The sequence below is a fragment of the Mytilus edulis genome, chromosome 3 (assembly GCF_963676685.1).
Source record: "Mytilus edulis chromosome 3, xbMytEdul2.2, whole genome shotgun sequence".
NCBI classification, from domain to species: Eukaryota; Metazoa; Mollusca; class Bivalvia; order Mytilida; family Mytilidae; genus Mytilus; species Mytilus edulis.
Window position 1 is genome coordinate 40,814,969 of NC_092346.1, and position 18,841 is coordinate 40,833,809.

Sequence of the window (18,841 nt, forward strand, 5' to 3'; positions counted from 1 at the left end):
GGTAAAAAAAAAGATAAAGATATGGAAATGGTCTAAAAATTAAAAAGAGTAAAAAAATAATGCACCCCCCAATCCAGACCTTAACAAAGGACATGCAAAATCCATCATCTGTTAAAAAAAGATATGAGTAATAAAAATATTTTATTAAAAACAACAAAAAAATAAATAATCATATCACAGTTATTCCATAAAAATGATTTTTCAGCTTAACATTTCTCAGTTATCTGCAATTCCTGATAACAATGCCTGTGCTCTCTGTTTGATATATGTATCAAAAACAGACAAATATTTCTGTACAAATGTTTTCCTTAGGTGTTCATCTTCTACTAGCTTTCTTTGGACAGGTGTCTTTACCTGGAAAACTTTTACCAAATCAAATCTTGGAAACATTCTGAAAGAAGAAGTTAATAAACTAACATTGTAAATTCATTCTAAAAGGAATATAACTATAGAAATCACTTTCCCTATTCAATAAAAATTTTGGGTTTTCTCATACCAGTACATAATGTACTATAAAAATATATCCTGACCTCTTTTCTTTGATTGTATTATGCACACCCTTTAATCTATACGCTATATGAAGAGTAAACAATTATCAATCATACCGAAAGCGGGTGTACTTTTCATTGATTTATATTTCCTGAAAGACGAAATGAAATGACTGTAAAGTGCACAAAATTTATAATATATAGATAATGATGTATTTTTTTTTATTGATTAATCTCCTTTTATTTCCATGTAGCCAATCGTTTTATACCGTTAACTGGGTTGCGTTCAATATCGTAGCAGCTACGTAGTGCTACATAGATTTTGATTATTGAACGTATAGCTATAGACTAGTTGTTACATAGATATTGATAGCAGCTACGATATTGAACTCAACCCTGAATTAAGAAATTGAAACGAATCAAGAACATCTTAAAGTTTGCCAAGGTTTACTACATGTAGCAGGAATTGAAATTTTCTTCAAACGTTTTTTACAATTCTATTTTCTAAAACAAAGAAATGACACCTTGATTTTTTTTTCAAAAACATTTATAAATGCCTTAATCTGATACAGGAAATCTAACTTTTTTTGTAAGTCTACATATCCCTAAAAATGTACAATCTAAATTTGAATTATACATTCCTTTATTACGAGTGAAAAAAAAAAATGGTGTATATATATATATACATTGTTTTAACTTTAAATAATAATTATATGTATGCTCTTTTCGGTTCTTTTCTGTAAATCGTTGCTCTTTTCTCTAAATTGTTGGACCGCATAATATGTGATATTTACATAACCTTTTTTTTTTTAAACATTATTAGTGTCAAACCTTTTATTAAGATTTTTAAAATGTTTGTCTCATTGTCCCCCTTACCAAAAAAAATTGAAAGAATGCATATCGAATTCTATATTATTTGCAATTATTAAAAGATGTTCATATACTTACCCAACTAGATTATCTGTCCTCTTGATGAAATCTTCTTCCCTGAATTTATCTTCCATTAAATCTTGAAACAATACAGAATGAATGACTTCCAGAGTTTCTACTTTTGTCAGTTGTAACTGTGTACACCAGTTCATTAAAGCAAATAGCATTTGCTCTGCAAACTTTTCATTGGTACAAATTATGCTTTCTAAAAAATAAACCAGTAGATAAGATAACGAATATATTCATAATAAAAATATTTATTTTTTTAAAAGATTAATTTTGAAAAACAAATGATAAAAAAAATATTTCTATTTTTTTTTACTTTAAAGGGGAGATGACTCAATTGAATTTCGTTTACAAACACAACAAAGATGTTTTTATCACAAAGTAATTTGTCTTTTAAGGCCAGCTACATTGTTTATATTTATAAAGAGGTCTTTTTGTGATATGTATACATATTCATTTTTTTTAGATAAATAAAAATATATACAATAATACCAATTTACACATTGTAACATTAAAAATTCTAAATATACGTGATCCAAACAAAACAAAACAATCAAAATAATTTGATTTTGTGTTTGAACCCTGAGTACTGGGCAGTAGGTAAAGTTTTATGACTAAAAGGCCTGGTTCTCATGAAGTTAAATGGATAGTACCGGTACAAAAAAATGGAAAACATTTAGCAATAGAGAGCTGTAAGTTGTACATGTATGACAACTTTACCTGACTTTTTGTATCCTATTGGACATGTCATCTCAACAGTGTCTGGATTCTCTAAGGCTGCATTAACATTAAGTGTACAGTCCCATGTGTTTGTATGACTATCATCTCTCCATGTAAACTCGGGATGTATGATGTTTGATGTCAGTAAAAGCTGTTTCAACTTCTTTGTTGTGTAAGTGCTGACCAGAGAATAAAATATAACTGTTGGTGGTATGTTATGTTTAAGTTCCTCAGCAATTGATGGAATCTGCGATGGTAGTACACATAAATACACTATATGCGATGTGGTTATTAACTTAATGTTGTCATAGAAACAGTCAACACCTTTACTCTGAAGGTATTCTGAAAAATGAAAATTAAATTATTGCTATTGTCTTATCAATAATTATTATCATAAGATAAGATTAGTACATTTTTGTGAACATTTGTATAATCATAACATATACTTATAATTTTGTAATAGGAAAGAACTTTGTCAATTATGAGAAATAAGGTTCATTGTTAATAAACAGTTGTAATCAGAGGTTGGAAGCATTTTAAACAAGAATGAGTCCCTAGTATACAGATGCCCCATCCGCACTATCATTTTCTATGTTTAGTGGACCGTGAAAATGGGGTGAAAACTCTAAGTTGGCATTAAAATTAGAAAGATCATATTATAAGGAACATGTGTACTAAGTTTTAAGTCAATTGGACTTCAACTGCATCAAAAACTACCTTAACCAAAAACTTTAACCTGAAGAGGGATAGAAGAACAAACGAAAGGATGAGCTAACAGACATACAAACGCACAGACCAGAATACATAATGCCCATAAATGGGCATAAAAATGGTTAAAACAAAAAACTTAGGCACAAGAACAGTGCTTCAGAAATCACAAATAATGGAGTTATCTCCCATTGTTATAGTATTAAAATTGATTGTTAATTGCTTTATGTTATCTAATACTCTAAATCTATGTTACAGATCCTTAAAGAGAGTTAAATATCTTGCAATTATTTTGTTTGATCTTAATAAAAGATGTACTGTTAAAGCAGAAATTTTCGTGGAGGATTTAATTTCCTTTATTTCGGGGAAAGAATATATCCACGAAATTAAAAACCCACAAAAATTAAACCTTCATATAATATCACTTCCATTTACAGCAAACCAAATTAAATCCCCATGAAATCTTATATATAGACAAAACCATGAAATTTTAACACCACGAAAATTAATGTTCCTACATTATTACCTAATGTTTCTGGTCGTCTTGTAGAAACTTTAAGGTCCTTTGGTCTGACACCACCATAAGTTAACAAGCAATGTGCTAACTGGCTTCCTAGGCGACCACAGCCAAGTATTCCAACCTTCACTTGATCTTTAGGTTCTCTGTCTTGCAAAATTTTTGCAGTTTTCTTCTGTGGACTTTTGATTTGTCGTCTCAGTTGCCTGAAATTTAAAACTAAGGAGATAAAACTTGTCTAAGCAAAACTTTAAAAGATATTTATTATTGACGTCCACAAAGTACACAATACAACTGGGAGGATTGATTATTAGTATCCATTTCCCATGAATTGGTCAACTGGATAAACCATTTTGTGCCTCATAGACTGAATACATGTTAACTATTTGGTATCATATATTTGTTAAATTAGAATTGTTAAAATTTTGTCCCAACATCTATATTGGAGATTTTGTCATATTATATTTAAAAAAATTAGTCCCTTGTGTGACCAATCAAAGAATTTGCAACTGATGTGACCAATAAAAGACCTTACTATGGCTTTTTCAATTTTGAGAAATATGGTATGTATACAATGGCATAAATAATTATATACATTTTACAAATATATAAACATATTAATATCACATGAGGCATAAAATGGTAAAAATACAAATATTCCTTGAGGTACAAAATGGTATACATATAAATATTCCATGAGATATGAAACTACATACATATAATATTCCATGATATATGACTACATACATATAAATATTCCATGAGATATGAAACTACATACATATAAATATTTCATAAGTTACAAAATGGCATACATAGAATAATATTAATAATGGAAATTGGGAATATGTCAAAAAGACAGCAACCTGACCAAAGAGCAGATAACAGCCAAACACCACCAATGGTTCTTCAATGCAGCAAGAAAATCCTGCACCCAGAAGTGGCCATCAACTGACCCCTAAATAAAAAAGTGTACTAGTTCAGTGAAAATTGATGTCATGCTAAACATAAAAACATATAAATGAACTAAAGTTAAAAACAGACAAGACTTACAAAGACCAGAGGTTCCTGACTTGGGATTATTATAGAAATATTCCATGAGGTATGAAATGGTTAAGGTACGAATACAGTACACAGAGAGGATGTAATCTCATACCCCCCCCCCCTCTCCCCCCCCATACTGTGTAAAAACTTGGTGTCACACCAGGAAACTCCAGCAACACTCTCCAAATCTTGGGAGGAAATTGGGAAAAACTTGGAGTAATTCCTCCCTAAAACTCCTTAATTGTTTATTACCTTGGTGTGGTTTCTCCCAACACCATGATTTTTATTGCTATGTTTACCTTTAAAGTGTACCAGTAGTTGATGACTACAATAAACATTTCTTGTGTTTTCTGTCATTAAATGACAGTCACAAAAATGATGAAAAGTGTAAGATTTGTTAAATTTAATCAGAGATATGATTTTATTAAAGAATCCTGCACAACTTTATTTATCAAAAATATATTCAGCATTTGTTCTGACAGTGTTGGTTTTTCATACCTAAGAAACATTATTAAAACAAACAAAACATCACCTGTAAGTGGAGTATATACTTAATAGAAAATAAAGACATATATTTTAATTGAATTTATTCATTTTTTTATTATTTTTATTTATTATTTTCATTGTACTAATGAACTCAAAATCGTTCAAACTTTTTTATGTCGTGTTTTGAATTCCTGCATCTGCGCAGAAATCTACAATGTACTTCCTTTTTCAGGTCTCGTTTGCATGAAACTTTGAGTAAAATATATATTTATCAGTCTAGTATAAAATAGGAAGGAACGCAATACATGTATCAATTTCAGTTTTAATAATTCCTTGATATGAAAAAACGTTACCTAATGATAGCTTTTCTTTGTTTACATTGCATATGACGTCATAACTTAAATAACGTCACAACTAAAATCCCTAACAACACAACCAAAATCAGAAACTTTACAGTATTTCCGTTTTGAAATTTAGATATGTTTGAATTAAAAAAAAATCAAACAGACTTCGTCCCCTTTCACAGATAATGCCTGCCTCATATTATGGGGACAAAGTCCCCAATTACGGTAGAAAAAAAAATTGGGAAAAATTTCCTGAATTTAACATTCTACTAATAAACTCAAAATCATTAACTTTTTTTTCAGACTTTTTTAAATCCCTGTATCTGCGCAGAAATCTACTTCCTTTTCCAGTCTTGTTTGCATGAAATTTAAATAAAAATCAGTCTAGTAAAATATATAGAAAGGAACTCAATACTAATTCATTTTTAAAAATTGTTTGTTATGAAAAAAACGTTACCTGATGACAGCGTTTCTTTGTTTACTTTGAATATGACTTCATAATTTAGACAATGTCACAACTAAATTCACTAACAACAGAACCAAAATCAGAAACGTCACGGTATTTCCGTTTCTTTATTTTTAATATGTTTGAATTAAAAAAAAAAATTCATACAAACTTCGTCCCCTTTCACAGGTAATGCCTGCCTCATATTAAAGCCTAACAGTTTCATTATTGAAACGTCTGGAAAGTGTGTAGGGGCTAACATTTTAATTTAACTGTTTAACATCTAGAGTACAAAACGACTATATATACTATAATTCGAAAAACACCATATCACTATTTGGAAATCTGCGCTGCTTGAACTATTGACGTCATACAGCAATCAATATTCCATTCTTTTTGGTGTCAGATAGTTTGTATTATGACGTTAAAATTTTACAGGACATTTGTGATGTCCAGTGATGATGTCAGGTAAATTTATAGTGATTAGGTTTATTCAACCCCTCATTCTTTTTCATTTCATGTGTGTTCAATTGTTTTATAGCGATAATAAAATTGTAATTAATTTGCTATTACTTGGTACAATATGATTGATTAATAATGCTTTAAGATGTCAAATCTGAATATACGTGTACCTTGCTTCATTGAGAACAACTGTAAAGTATGTTGCCTGTGCACATGCTGTAACTGTCAATGCATGTGATCTAAATCGTAAATGGAGTATGGTTTTCTCTTCTTCTGTTAAAGCACTCTCAAATTGTAAAGTCTCTAAATTTTCTGTAATATCAACAGGAGGTGGTTCTGTAGTTACTTTTTGTTTCAGTCTTTGAACGAGATCCATGTTTCTATGAACGCTAAAATATTCTTTTCGATGGTTCTCTGGTTTTATTCAACTAAAATGTGAAAAACCACAAATTAATTATTTATCGAAAAGAAAAGTTTCTAAGTCATTATTGCGTTTATTAAGAAGCAAATCCGTGTTTAAAAATAAGTTTTAATTCGACTCTGCAATATTTATTTTTTTTCGTGAAGGAAAAAGCAAGAAAAGTTTTAATAACGTTTACCTCCCTGAAAGTTATTTGCATGCCCTGACAATTGTTTGACTTTTTTCTGTTGTAAGTTATTTTCAAGTAAACTCCACAACAAACGATTAACAATATGATGAAATTATGCCCTGAACAAAATTAGAAGCCCTGACCACACAGTGGTCGATGTAAGGCGTCAAAGAAAAAAATTATAATAGCCTTTCAAGACGTCATAATTATTTGGACTAACCACACAGGCACTTGTCTCTAGTCTAAGATATATTTTATTTACCTCTATATGAAACGTTATATAGCACAAGATACCCATCTTGCATTTTTGAGATATGAATTTCTGTCACAAGAATGGGATTATGTGGTGGTCTATTCCACTGAAATGTATGATGGTACTGCTAATGCCATTACTAATGCCCTCTACCATCAGGCGTGAAACCACTATTTTCGTTAGCTTCAAATTTTTTTATTTTTTTTGTTGATCTGTCAAAATATCCTTGTGATGTTCAGAGGTCTCAAATAATTTCAATAATATCATTTTTGGAAAAATATTAAAAAAATAATGTGAAATCAAATTAAATAATTTGTTATCGTCAAACAGAAAGTGTAGATTTTATTGTCATACAACAAAAACAACAGTTAATCTAATTTTTACAAGAATTTTTACCGTGATTTGTTATGAAGGTACCCTCATGTATGCTTAGTCATATGTTTTTTGTATGTCATCTCATATGAATTTGTACTTTTATAAAAAAAAAAGATGTTGTATGATTGCCAATGAGACAACTCTCCACAAGAGGCCAAAATAACGCAGAAATTAACAACAATAGGTCACTGTATGGCCTTCAACAATGAGCAAAGTCAGCTATAAAAGACCCTGAAATGACAATGTAAAACAATTCAAACGAGAAAACTAATGACCTTATTTATGTACAAAAAATGAATGAAAAACAAATATGTAACACATAAACAATAGACAACCACTGAATTACAGGCTCCTGACTTGGGACAGGCACATACATACAGAATGTGGAGGGGTTAAACATGTTAGCGGGATACCAACCCTCCAGGGCTTTCCAAAGTAGCCGGAAGACGGCGAATTTCCGCCTTTTACAGTTGCTTCAAGTGCAGGCTACTTCACTGACCAAATTATAAATTATAAATCAGCTCTAAATTTGGATTGTGATTAAATAGTTGACACAGTATAGGTTTCTGACACAGAATGAATGTGTTCTAATGAACTTAAAATTTTTGTTTTCTCTTAGAGCAATTCACTATGCTGTTGAATATTAATCCTCTCAAAACAAGAATGTGTCCTCAGTACACGAATGCCCCACTCGCACTATCATTTTCCATGTTCAGTGGACCGTGAAATTGAGGTAAAAACTCTAATTTGGCATTAAAATTAGAAAGATCATATCATAGGGGACATGTGTACTAAGTTTGAAGTCGATTGGACTTAAACTTCATCAAAAACTACCTTCACCAAAAACTTTAACCTGAAGCGGGACAGACGGACGGACGAACGGACAGACGGACGGATGGACGGACGCACAGACCAGAAAACATAATGCCCCTCTACTATCGTAGGTGGGGCATAAAAATGTTTGAAGAAATTTTCTTTTTTATTTATGAAATTTCAAATGAGAAAAATTGAACCCAATTTTTTTAATCACATCCCCCTTTCCCTTATTCCAAAACTAATCTCAATTAAAATTTCTAATGGAGTTTGCAACAATAACTACTCATTTAAATACATCATAAAATATTAAGATGTAAAAAAAACTGCTTGTTATCACTGAATGTTATTTATTATAATTTATCAGTTGGTAGTAAAAAGTGAATATACATTGTATATTGTATATAACAAAGATTTAAGTTGATTCTGGACAAAGAAAGATAACTCCAATTAAAAAAAAATCTTGCTATTGCACAATATTTTGCAATTAGATATTTCTTGCTTACTATTCTGGACAAAGAAAGATAACTCTAATTAAAAAAAAATTTGCTATTTCACAATATTGTGCAATTAGATATTTCTTGCCATTGCGCAATACTGTGCAATTGAAAAGACTTGCTATTGCACAATACTTAATATAATAATTTTAGATCCTGATTTGGACCAACTTGAAAACTGGGCCCATAATAAAAATCTAAGTACATTTTTGGATTCAGCATATCAAAGAACCCCAAGATTTCAATTTTTGTTGAAATCAGACTAAGTTTAATTTTGGACCCTTTGGACTTTAGTGTAGACCAATTTGAAAACAGGACCAAAAATGAAGAATCTACATACACAGTTAGATTTGGTATATCAAAGAACCCCATTTATTCAATTTTTGATGAAATCAAACAAAGTTTAATTTTGGACCCCGATTTGGACCAACTTGAAAACTGGGCCAATAATCAAGAATCAAAGTACATTTTTAGATTCAGCATATCAAAGAACCTAACTGATTCATTTTTTTTGTCAAAATCAAACTAAGTTTAATTTTGGACCCTTTGGACCTGTAATGTAGACCAATTTGAAAACGGGACCAAAAGTTAAGAATCTACATACACAGTCATGACAGTTAGATTCGGCATATCAAAGAACCCCAATAATTCAATTTTGATGAAATCAAACAAAGTTTAATTTTGGACCCTTTGGGCCCCTTATTCTGTTGGGACCAAAACTCCCAAAATCAATACCAACCTTCCTTTTATGGTCATAAACCTTGTGTTTAAATTTCATAGATTTCTATTTACTTATACTAACGTTATGGTGCGAAAACCAAGAAAAATGCTTATTTGGGTCCCTTTTTGGCCCCTAATTCCTAAACTGTTGGGACCTAAACTCCCAAAATCAATACCAACCTTCCTTTTGTAGTCATTAACATTGTGTTTAAATTTCATTGATTTCTATTTACTTAAACTAAAGTTATTGTGCGAAAACCAAGAATAATGCTTATTTGGGCCCTTTTTTGGCCCCTAATTCCTAAACTGTTGAAACCTAAACTCCCAAAATCAATCCCAACCGTTCTTTTGTGGTCATAAACCTTGTGTCAAAATTTCATAGATTTCTATTAACTTAAACTAAAGTTATAGTGCGAAAACCAAGAAAATGCTTATTTGGGCCCTTTTTGGCCCCTAATTCCTAAAATGTTGGGACCAAAACTCCCAAAATCAATACCAACCTTCCTTTTGTGGTCATAAACCTTGAGTTAAAATTTCATAGATTTCCATTCACTTTTACTAAAGTTAGAGTGCGAAAACTAAAAGTATTCGGACGCCGGACGACGACGCCGACGCCAACGTGATAGCAATATACGACGAAAAATTTTTCAAATTTTGCGGTCGTATAAAAATATTATCTATTTCAAATATTTACAGGCAGCAGAGAGAAGTCGCAAAGTCGCGGTCATGATAAACAAGGAGAAAAGTCAGTGTTTACCTTGGGCTAAATATAATATAGTTCACATGAATTCAGGTCACTGATTGGTTGTCTATTTTAAGTCAGAATGCATCGTTTCTTTTCAAAGATAACAAGAGAGACATTCTGGTGGTCATTAACTTGTTGGTTTTGGCTTTTAGAACGTGAAGACGATCAGATAGGATGACAATCTTATGTGATGGACCACAACATTTCCCAATGATTTATGTATCCGACTTATTGAACAGTTTATAAAAAAAAGAGAAAATCAGAAGATATATAAATTTTCTGTCAATGCTTGAGAAATAATTGTACGATTTATATACGGGTAACAGTCTTTGGAGAAAAAAGGGGTGTCATTTGTTTACAAATACATGTAGTTATGCAAAATAAATCGATCAAGATCTCTAACAAATAGGATTATTATGTAAATAAAACTCCTTTAAAGCAAATGAATTTAAAGCATAAGGTAAAGAAAATAAAAAACAATTTCTTTGAGATTTTTTTTTTCTTAAATTTCATACATAAAAAATTGTCATTTGAAAGATGAAATTAATTAATTAGGTGCCAGGAGATTGCGAGAATGCAGGATTTTGCTCTATTTATGCCAGAGTGGCCCCCAGACCCCCTGTTGTAAGGCACCAAGCTTATAGCTTGGTTGGTATCCGGCTTCGCCAAAAGCATGTTACAGCCACATCTAGATAAGCTTGCTACTTCAATTTCAAGGGAAAGCCCTGACCCTCCCCTAACCTGGGACAGTGGTATAACATAAGAACGAACAGTAAAAAAGCAGTTGAAAAAGGCTTAACTCATCAGATGGACAAAAATATAAGTGGACATAGACCGGTACTTGTACATCACAACAACAAAAGGACACTAGATACAGATCAGAGAGTACTCACAGTTAACTGGCAGCTACATGTAGTTAAAGCCACTAACAACTAACAAAAAAAATGATGCATCTTAGACTAAATTATCAATCCGTACACATCCAACATCCAACGGACTTAGTTAGTAAAGATGTCATAAACAGTCAGAGAAAAACATGATCTTTGCATGCTTCTTGAATGGAAATTGTGACGTCACAACATTCTTAATAGCATGAGACGAGGATAATATGTCATAAATCTGCATTAAACTATCACAATGCATGTGTTCATCAGTCAATAAATGTCTACATACATACTAAATGTTTAACTGTTGATCATTACAAGAAAGACAATAATTGATAAACTAAGTTATTTTTTGCTGTTTACATTAATTTGAAAAAGATTTCCACTGTATTCTATCTTTTATGATTCTTGTAAGTCTTGAAGCATGCTATTTCATGTATTTGATCCAAGTACAAATATGTAACATAGATTTGGATTTTTATATTAAAAAAAGAATCAATATATATCATGATTATTTTCACACATTATTTTAAATTTTGGCAGCTCCTCATTATGGCATTCAGCTTATCACATAAACATATACATGTACCATTAATGGAATGTGAGAAATATTTACAATTATCTGCATACAAATCAGGCTTTATACTATTAAGTTGATGTAGGAGATCAAAATGTTCTCATTTATCTTTCTTTCTGAAACCTGTTTGATAACTGAATCTCGCCATATTCAAAATAACACTGTTCTCTTAAATTGAAGAATTACATTTATAATATTCACACAACATGGGGATATAAACCTGTGGGGAATTTTTTCTAATCAACTGAACTATTAAAAATGTATACATGTACATTCTATCATATATGAATTCAAAGATCATGAAGGTTTTGAAATTCACTGTTGACTCTGACATTAATTTCCACAGCTTTATGATGTGTAATTTCTTATTTCATGCTTGGCATCAAAACAGATAATTTAATAAACATGATATTATATTTTGTAGTAGCTACTGAAGAACTATGGCACATTACAAGGGAGCAGCCTCAGAAGGAGGAAGAGCAATGATTCTTATGAAGAAGAGACAAAAAGAACAGGAAGAAGTAGAAGCAAAGAAGAAAAAAATTGAAGAAGAACTTAAAATTGGCAACATACAGAATAAATTTGCTACTCATTATGATGCAATTGAAGCACAATTAAAGTCCAATACTATAGGTAAATCAATTCTTATGTGACAAACAAAGTTTGGTGGCTTATTATAGATAATGTACTGTGGATTCATATATTTTCATGGATACACGGTCATGTGGATTGATGTAATTTTGTTGTACAATTCTAAGTACATAATAAAAAACAAAGCATATGATAGATTGATTAACCTAGAAGAAATAAAAGAGAGAGAAAAAGGAGAAGACGGGTTCAGCTATGTTTCTATATTTGATCATGCACAATAATTTAAAGATTCTTTTTGAAAAATATTGGTGGCATGAGGCATCAATTATTGACACAAAATCAATACATACAAAAAACCAAACACAGTGCTTGTATTGAAATTTCTGTTCTTCGTCTCAAAGTCACAGTGAGGCCTTTAAAGCAGAGCATATAACTTCTCACATCACTATAAGTTTAGAGCGGAATTCTTAGCACTATATAAGTTTGTACTTTGTTGACGATTTGAATATGAGATTCATGTGTTCCTAAAGTTCCATGAAAATTGTTTTTCTAAGAATAATAATGAATCACCAGTATTTTTCATAAATTGTGTTTAATACATGTAGCTATCTTATATTATAAATCATATCTTGTACCAAATATCAGATAGACCAAGAAAGTCTAAACATGATGATTACTGTATTAAGCATAGATACACCATGTCACTATTTAGTCAAATCTGGAAAAATCAGTCTTTCTTGTTCTGTGTTTCAAAAATAAAGGTCATCAGTAATGAGCCGAGGGATGGAATATTTAGAAAGTTTACTTTTTTAAACACAAATGAAAGGCCTAGGCAAAGTAAGGCTTTATTTGACATGTTTACGATGGTTCCAACATGTCTCTTTGAAAAATTGTATGCACAATACAGTGTTTAAACAGGGCCCTAGATAGCTTGAGCTGGTTTGTGACGTCATGAAAGATGTGTGATTTTAGAACTTATCCAGATTGGGATAAATAGCAATATGGTGTTTTGTTTCATAGATAATTACTTGTCCTGCCTAAAAATCTCAGAAATTTATAGGGTATAATTCCACATATATAAATGTTTATGTTAATTCACTTAACACTTTTAAATTTCATAATAACATTAAAAAGTGTGACACTTCTTGGTTTTTTTTCTAATCTATTGAACAATATATGTGTCATATAAAACTTCTGTGATTAATTTTGTAGGTCTTGTTACATTGGATGAAATGAAAGCTAAGCAAGAAGATATTGTTAAAAAGAGAGAAAAACAATTGGCAAAGAAAAATGCTGAAGCTCAGTTGATAGAAAAACAAAAAGAGGACAGAAAGAAAAAGGAAAAGTTGAAGGTACATCAGTAGTAATAGTTTGAGTTATAATTATTTCAAGCAAATATGTATACTGTTCGCAAAAACTACATTTACTCTTTTATATTTGCTAATTTCGTAGCATAGCAGTACAACAAAAATTTAACAGAATCATAGGCTTTAGACAAGAAAGAAAATAAGGCCCTTTAGAGCAATTATTATTGTCTCATCTGACAGGGTCTAACTGGTGTACATGTTTCACTTAGCGATAACTTTTGTCATCTTGAGTCTTCATCTCACACCAATCACATTTCGTTAAATGTCACTCCTTGAGAACAGCATAACAGATTTCAACCAAACTTGCAAAAAATTTTCTTCTGGATATGAAGTTATGTACAGACTAATATAATGTTTGATATAAATAATTTTTGAGGTTTTCTATACATAACCATGGACTTAGCAATTTCTGCTAATATACCTTTGTTAATCAGTAACTTCATGAAAAGGTTTAATGAATTGTACTGAAATTTCAATAATTATTCTACAGGTCATAAAGTTGTGCACCTGTAAAAAAAAATCTGAATGGTTTTTTTTTGGAGTTTTTCATACCAAAATCTGGATTGACTATTTCTTCTTTTATTATTTCGTAAAACAGCACCTTCCTTCAAAATGACAGGGCAAATTTCAGCCAAACATGCACATATAATTTACAAAACTTGAAATTGCTTACATGTTTGTACCTGCTATTAAAATTTTTAACAGTGAATTTTAGGTTTCCTATACCCAAATAAAAAGTACATTTTTGCTTATAATACATGTACTTGAGGACAACGTGTGACATACATCTTCTTTAGGTTTCTATGCCTCTGCTGTCACCGGAGAGGACTTTAAGTGTTAGCATTGTCCATAGGTGCATCCCAAAATTGGTTTCCATTCTCTAACTTAACATGCTTAATGTTATGAAATTTATACACAATGCTTATTACCACAAAATAATTACATTAGATGTATGTTTCATTATAATACGTTATTCTGATTGGCCAGCTGCACATCACATGTTATTCCTTACGCAATTGCACTACACAATAAAACTTATCATTCATGATAACACGAGGTTCCACAATAAAGTGCACAGGTGAATTAAATAAAAAATTGATAAAATTCGTATTTTCATGATCCTAGCTAAAAAATGTAATTATAAGTATTGAATGCTTCTTTTTGTAACTTCATAGGGTTGTAAAAGCGTTGACCGTGCGCACATTTTTAGAATGAAGCGCCTCCACGCTTCATACAAAATGTACTTCGGTCAACGCTTTTACACCCCAATGAAGTTACAAAAAGAAGTATTCAATTCTTAAATATAACATTATATGCAAGCAGGCGCATCATCAATATCACCTTGATGTATTTTCCATGTATTTATTTATAATTTATGTTATTTTCCTCCTCTATATTTAGATAGCCAATTTGTCATTCGTAATGAATGAAGATGAAGATGAGGACGAAGAAGAAGAGGAAGAAGAAGTGATTGAAATTCCAAAAGCTGACACAGGAAAAAAGAAAAGATTGGGTATGCCATAAAGGCCATAACTATTGACACAAATTTTCACACAAACAATAAAACATTATGATAAGAAGATTGCTATTGTTTAATTTGAACAAAGGATAAAATACTTTTAACCAAAATGAAAATGTAAGCATTGATTAACTAACCAAAAAAAAAGTTTCAAAGTGTTTTTGAAACTGAAATAAAAAAATAAATAAAGATTTGGAAATGTAAACGACCAATGTCAAAGGTCGAACAACCAAACACATAATACACTGAACCATATAAGATTAGATGTTTTTAATGAAAAAAATTCATATAAATGCTACTAAATTATTTGCAAATGTACAGACTACACAATGAAGGATTATAAATATTTAGATATGTTTTAATTGTTTGTTTTTATTGGTTTTGATACATTTAGATGTTATTTTACTAAAACTATAATTACATTGGTTTTACTCAACATTCTTGTAAGAAGGGTTGTTAAAAGTAAAATATTAAGAAGTAGGATCCCGCCTCAAGAAGTTTTTATCAGGCTCTATTTTGCCAAACTGTAGACCAGTTAGGATTAGGCATACTTGATTCCTCACTTTCCTGGCAAAACAATTTAAAATGAAATTTGCTTTGGAAAAAAATGTTGAAATTCATAATACAAACTTAACAATTTAAAATAATACTATATAAGCTTTTAAAAAATATAATAATGTTGAGATTGGGCATAGGGAGCACTTCAGTCCAGCTGTTTGTTGTGTCCATAGTTTCTGGATGTAAAGGGAGGTAACTCTATATTTGCAGGTAAGAATCCTGATGTTGATACAAGTTTCCTGCCAGACAGAGACAGGGAAGAAGAAGAAAACAAACTCAGGTATATATTCCTATCAATAATAGAATTTGAGGTATCATAGCTTTTTTCACTAGGATTTAAGATACTGTTACAGCTATTTTCCAAATGCATGTAGTTTACAGGTCATGTTCGCTTGCTTGTAAAACTGTTTACTCAAGCATTGTAGTAAAGGTTTACTATTGAAATCAATAGATAGGTAGGACTTCAGATTGTATAATGTTATTGGATGCTTGAGCAAACATTTAAACAAATAAAGCAAGCAAGCCAACCAAACCTTTAAATTACATGCATTTGGAAAATAGCTGTAAAAATGTAAAAGCAATGATAAAATTTTTCTTCATCACAGATATTTGAATTCAACCTCGTACAAGGTCAAGTAAACTCTTGTCCATGTGAATTTAAATGTAGTATTTGTTGACATAGCTATAGCATGAATTTAAAGTCATGTTCCACTGAATCTATAAGGTTTGAATTTGTTATTTTCATGAAAACTAATGAAAATTTGTCATCAGAGATGACTTCTTTCAGTTGTAAACTTGATAGTTTAAGGATGTACTTAGGTGAAATTAAAAAAAATCAATAATTTAAAATTGATACTATTAACCAGAAGAGCATTAGTTAAGGAACAAAGAAGCTAACAATATAGATAGGTCATAGAGCTCCTTGGCGTGAAAAAGCTAATCGGAACTTTTCCTTCATATTTGCATAGGTATTGTTTTGGTTTCAAATCAAAAGAAAAGAAATATACAATCTGCTTAAATTTTGGTAAATGTTCTTTATGAGCTATAAATAGGTCTGATATGAAAAGATAAATAAGTGTTATAGTGCAAAATATTTTACCTTGTATCTGGTCCGATAGCACAATTATTTCGTAGTGCATTTCTTTTAGACAATAAATGCAAATTAAAAAAATTCCACCTGCGCTTTCTCAATAAATTTTTTACAGTGTGTTGTACTACTTTTAGGACAAATTATATCAAAATTATAGAAAACTTCATCGGCTCCAACTCAAAATATGGACAATTTTATGTTAAGGGGGTCTTGAAATCTTTTGACAGCTTCCGAAGTGCTAATTTTTAACATGTTTAACTTTTTCAACTGGACCAAATCACTACTTTACTTTAAAATTCATTACCCAAATTTTTTGACAGTGTCATTTCATCCCTTATGTTTGACTTACTATTTGAGGCATAAAACATGAAGAAATACATTTGGAAGGGGTATAAACAAAATTGGCAAGTAACACACTGTCCACACTAGGGACTACATTCGTGTACAACGAAAATCAAGGGACGACAATTGTGGTCTCGGTGAAAAGGTCTTTGGTAAAAAAACAAGGAGTCCAAACATTTCACACAAATTCCAAAACCTCACCTAGGCTAAGTACGTAACTTAAAAGACAATCAGGGACAGACAGGGTCAGAGTTGTCTTTTGGTCAAAATTAAGGAATCTATTGAGTATATCCCAGTTGATTTGAATTTGTATGACACTTTTCAATGAATGTTTACTTTGTTGATTTATAGGGAACAACTCCGTGAAGAATGGGCCACTAAGCAAGAGAAATTAAAGAATGAAGAGATTGAAATAACATACAGTTACTGGGATGGTTCTGGACATCGTAGACAGGTACGAATGAGGAAAGGGAACAGTATCCAACAGTTCTTGCAGAAGTGTTTAGAAGGATTAAGGAGAGAATTCAATGATTTGAAATCAGTCACTGTTGATCAGTTAATGTACGTGAAGGAAGACTTAATTATTGCACAACATTATACTTTCTACGATTTTATAGTGACAAAAGCAAGAGGAAAAAGTGGACCATTATTTAACTTTGATGTGCATGAGGATGTGCGATTGGTCAGTGACGCTTCAGTGGAGAAAGACGAGTCTCATGCAGGCAAAGTTTGTCTAAGATCTTGGTATGAAAGAAACAAACACATTTTCCCTGCTAGTCGATGGGAACCATATGATCCAGAGAAACGATGGGACTCTTATACTGTGTCAGATAAAAATGCCATAAAAATTATGGTAAAATAAGTTATTACCCATTACTGAATGCATCTTCAAATTATCATTATCATCATACAATAAAATTGATAAAATATAGATTTTTTACATTTATTTGGGTTCATTTACAGCAATTAATAATAGAAGCAACTTAATCTGTCAATGAGACAACAACACAAGGTAGGAAAGATATCTACAACCTACAGTCTGTAACAATAAACAAGTGTTTGTACAATATGCCATGCTCTTAATTGTCAGGAGTCTAGAAAACTGTTAATAAATTTAACAAAGACTATCAAGAATCTGCCAAAGCACCAACTCCTGCAAAGAAAAATAACCTGATTTGACTATGTGCCAACGGTGAATTTTGTCTCACCTTGACAGAGTCATAACTTGATTTAAAAGTGATTTATATATAGGTATATGGTGCACAGGTGCCTTGATGGCCCAGTGATCTAAGACATCGACTACTGTATCACTAGCCTGTCAACTCTGAAGTTGTAAATTTCAAAACTGCAAGTTTCTGTTGCACTCTACTCCAATGTTAATTGACAAGGATTGTCAGTTTTCCTACCCAAGTATGGTTTGATCTCTCTTGGAACTCCATCAATAATAAACTGTTATCACAGAGATATGTCTTGCCTTTTTGTAATTTTGATAATGCAAATGTTGAAATCAAAATAGCAATACTTTAACATCTTACACAAGTTATGAAAATATTCAAAGTCAATGAACCATGACTGAGTTACATGTAAATGAGATGTGCCAATGCTAATACAACTGCATACCAAATACCATTGACTTATGTTATAAGTCGTTCCGAAATCTAAATACAAAAATTAACTTGTAAAACTATTTAAAAGTTTAAAAGTCAATGAAGCATGAAGAGTGGGTGGGCTATATAATCTCCATGGAAACAATACTGGAAAATTTGCATA

The 18,841-nt window shown here is 31.1% G+C and overlaps 2 protein-coding genes across 2 annotated transcripts; one reads left to right on the forward strand and one right to left on the reverse strand.

Annotated features, from left to right (window-relative positions):
• Positions 1 to 122: 122 nt before the first annotated feature.
• Positions 123 to 6,574, reverse strand: LOC139516515 (NADP-dependent oxidoreductase domain-containing protein 1-like). Its single transcript, XM_071306668.1, has 5 exons — positions 6,321 to 6,574; positions 3,379 to 3,575; positions 2,145 to 2,486; positions 1,437 to 1,623; positions 123 to 391 (listed from the first exon to the last, which is right to left on the reverse strand). Exons 1-5 carry the CDS (start codon positions 6,524 to 6,526, stop codon positions 217 to 219), a joined length of 1,107 nt encoding a protein of 368 aa, XP_071162769.1. The 5' UTR covers positions 6,527 to 6,574; the 3' UTR covers positions 123 to 216.
• Positions 6,575 to 6,683: 109 nt separating this feature from the next.
• Positions 6,684 to 18,002, forward strand: LOC139516520 (protein FAM50A-B-like). The gene is made up of 6 exons (XM_071306682.1): positions 6,684 to 6,800; positions 12,029 to 12,237; positions 13,408 to 13,547; positions 14,964 to 15,075; positions 15,850 to 15,919; positions 17,423 to 18,002. The coding sequence occupies exons 2-6, from the start codon at positions 12,045 to 12,047 to the stop codon at positions 17,931 to 17,933; spliced, it is 1,026 nt and encodes a 341-aa protein (XP_071162783.1). The 5' UTR covers positions 6,684 to 6,800; positions 12,029 to 12,044; the 3' UTR covers positions 17,934 to 18,002.
• Positions 18,003 to 18,841: the final 839 nt, after the last annotated feature.

Excerpts from the sequence above, each read along its gene's own strand:
- LOC139516520 (XM_071306682.1), top strand. The coding sequence starts at position 12,045 with ATGGCACATTACAAGGGAGCAGCCTCAGAAGGAGGAAGAGCAATGATT. Across the intron at positions 13,548-14,963 it reads AGAAAAAGGAAAAGTTGAAG|ATAGCCAATTTGTCATTCGT; the intron begins GTACATCAGTAG and ends CTCTATATTTAG. Across the intron at positions 15,920-17,422 it reads GAAGAAGAAAACAAACTCAG|GGAACAACTCCGTGAAGAAT; the intron begins GTATATATTCCT and ends GTTGATTTATAG.
- LOC139516515 (XM_071306668.1), bottom strand. The coding sequence starts at position 6,526 with ATGGATCTCGTTCAAAGACTGAAACAAAAAGTAACTACAGAACCACCT. Across the intron at positions 3,576-6,320 it reads GTTGTTCTCAATGAAGCAAG|GCAACTGAGACGACAAATCA; the intron begins GTACACGTATAT and ends TTTAAATTTCAG. Across the intron at positions 1,624-2,144 it reads AATAGGATACAAAAAGTCAG|AAAGCATAATTTGTACCAAT; the intron begins GTAAAGTTGTCA and ends TTTATTTTTTAG.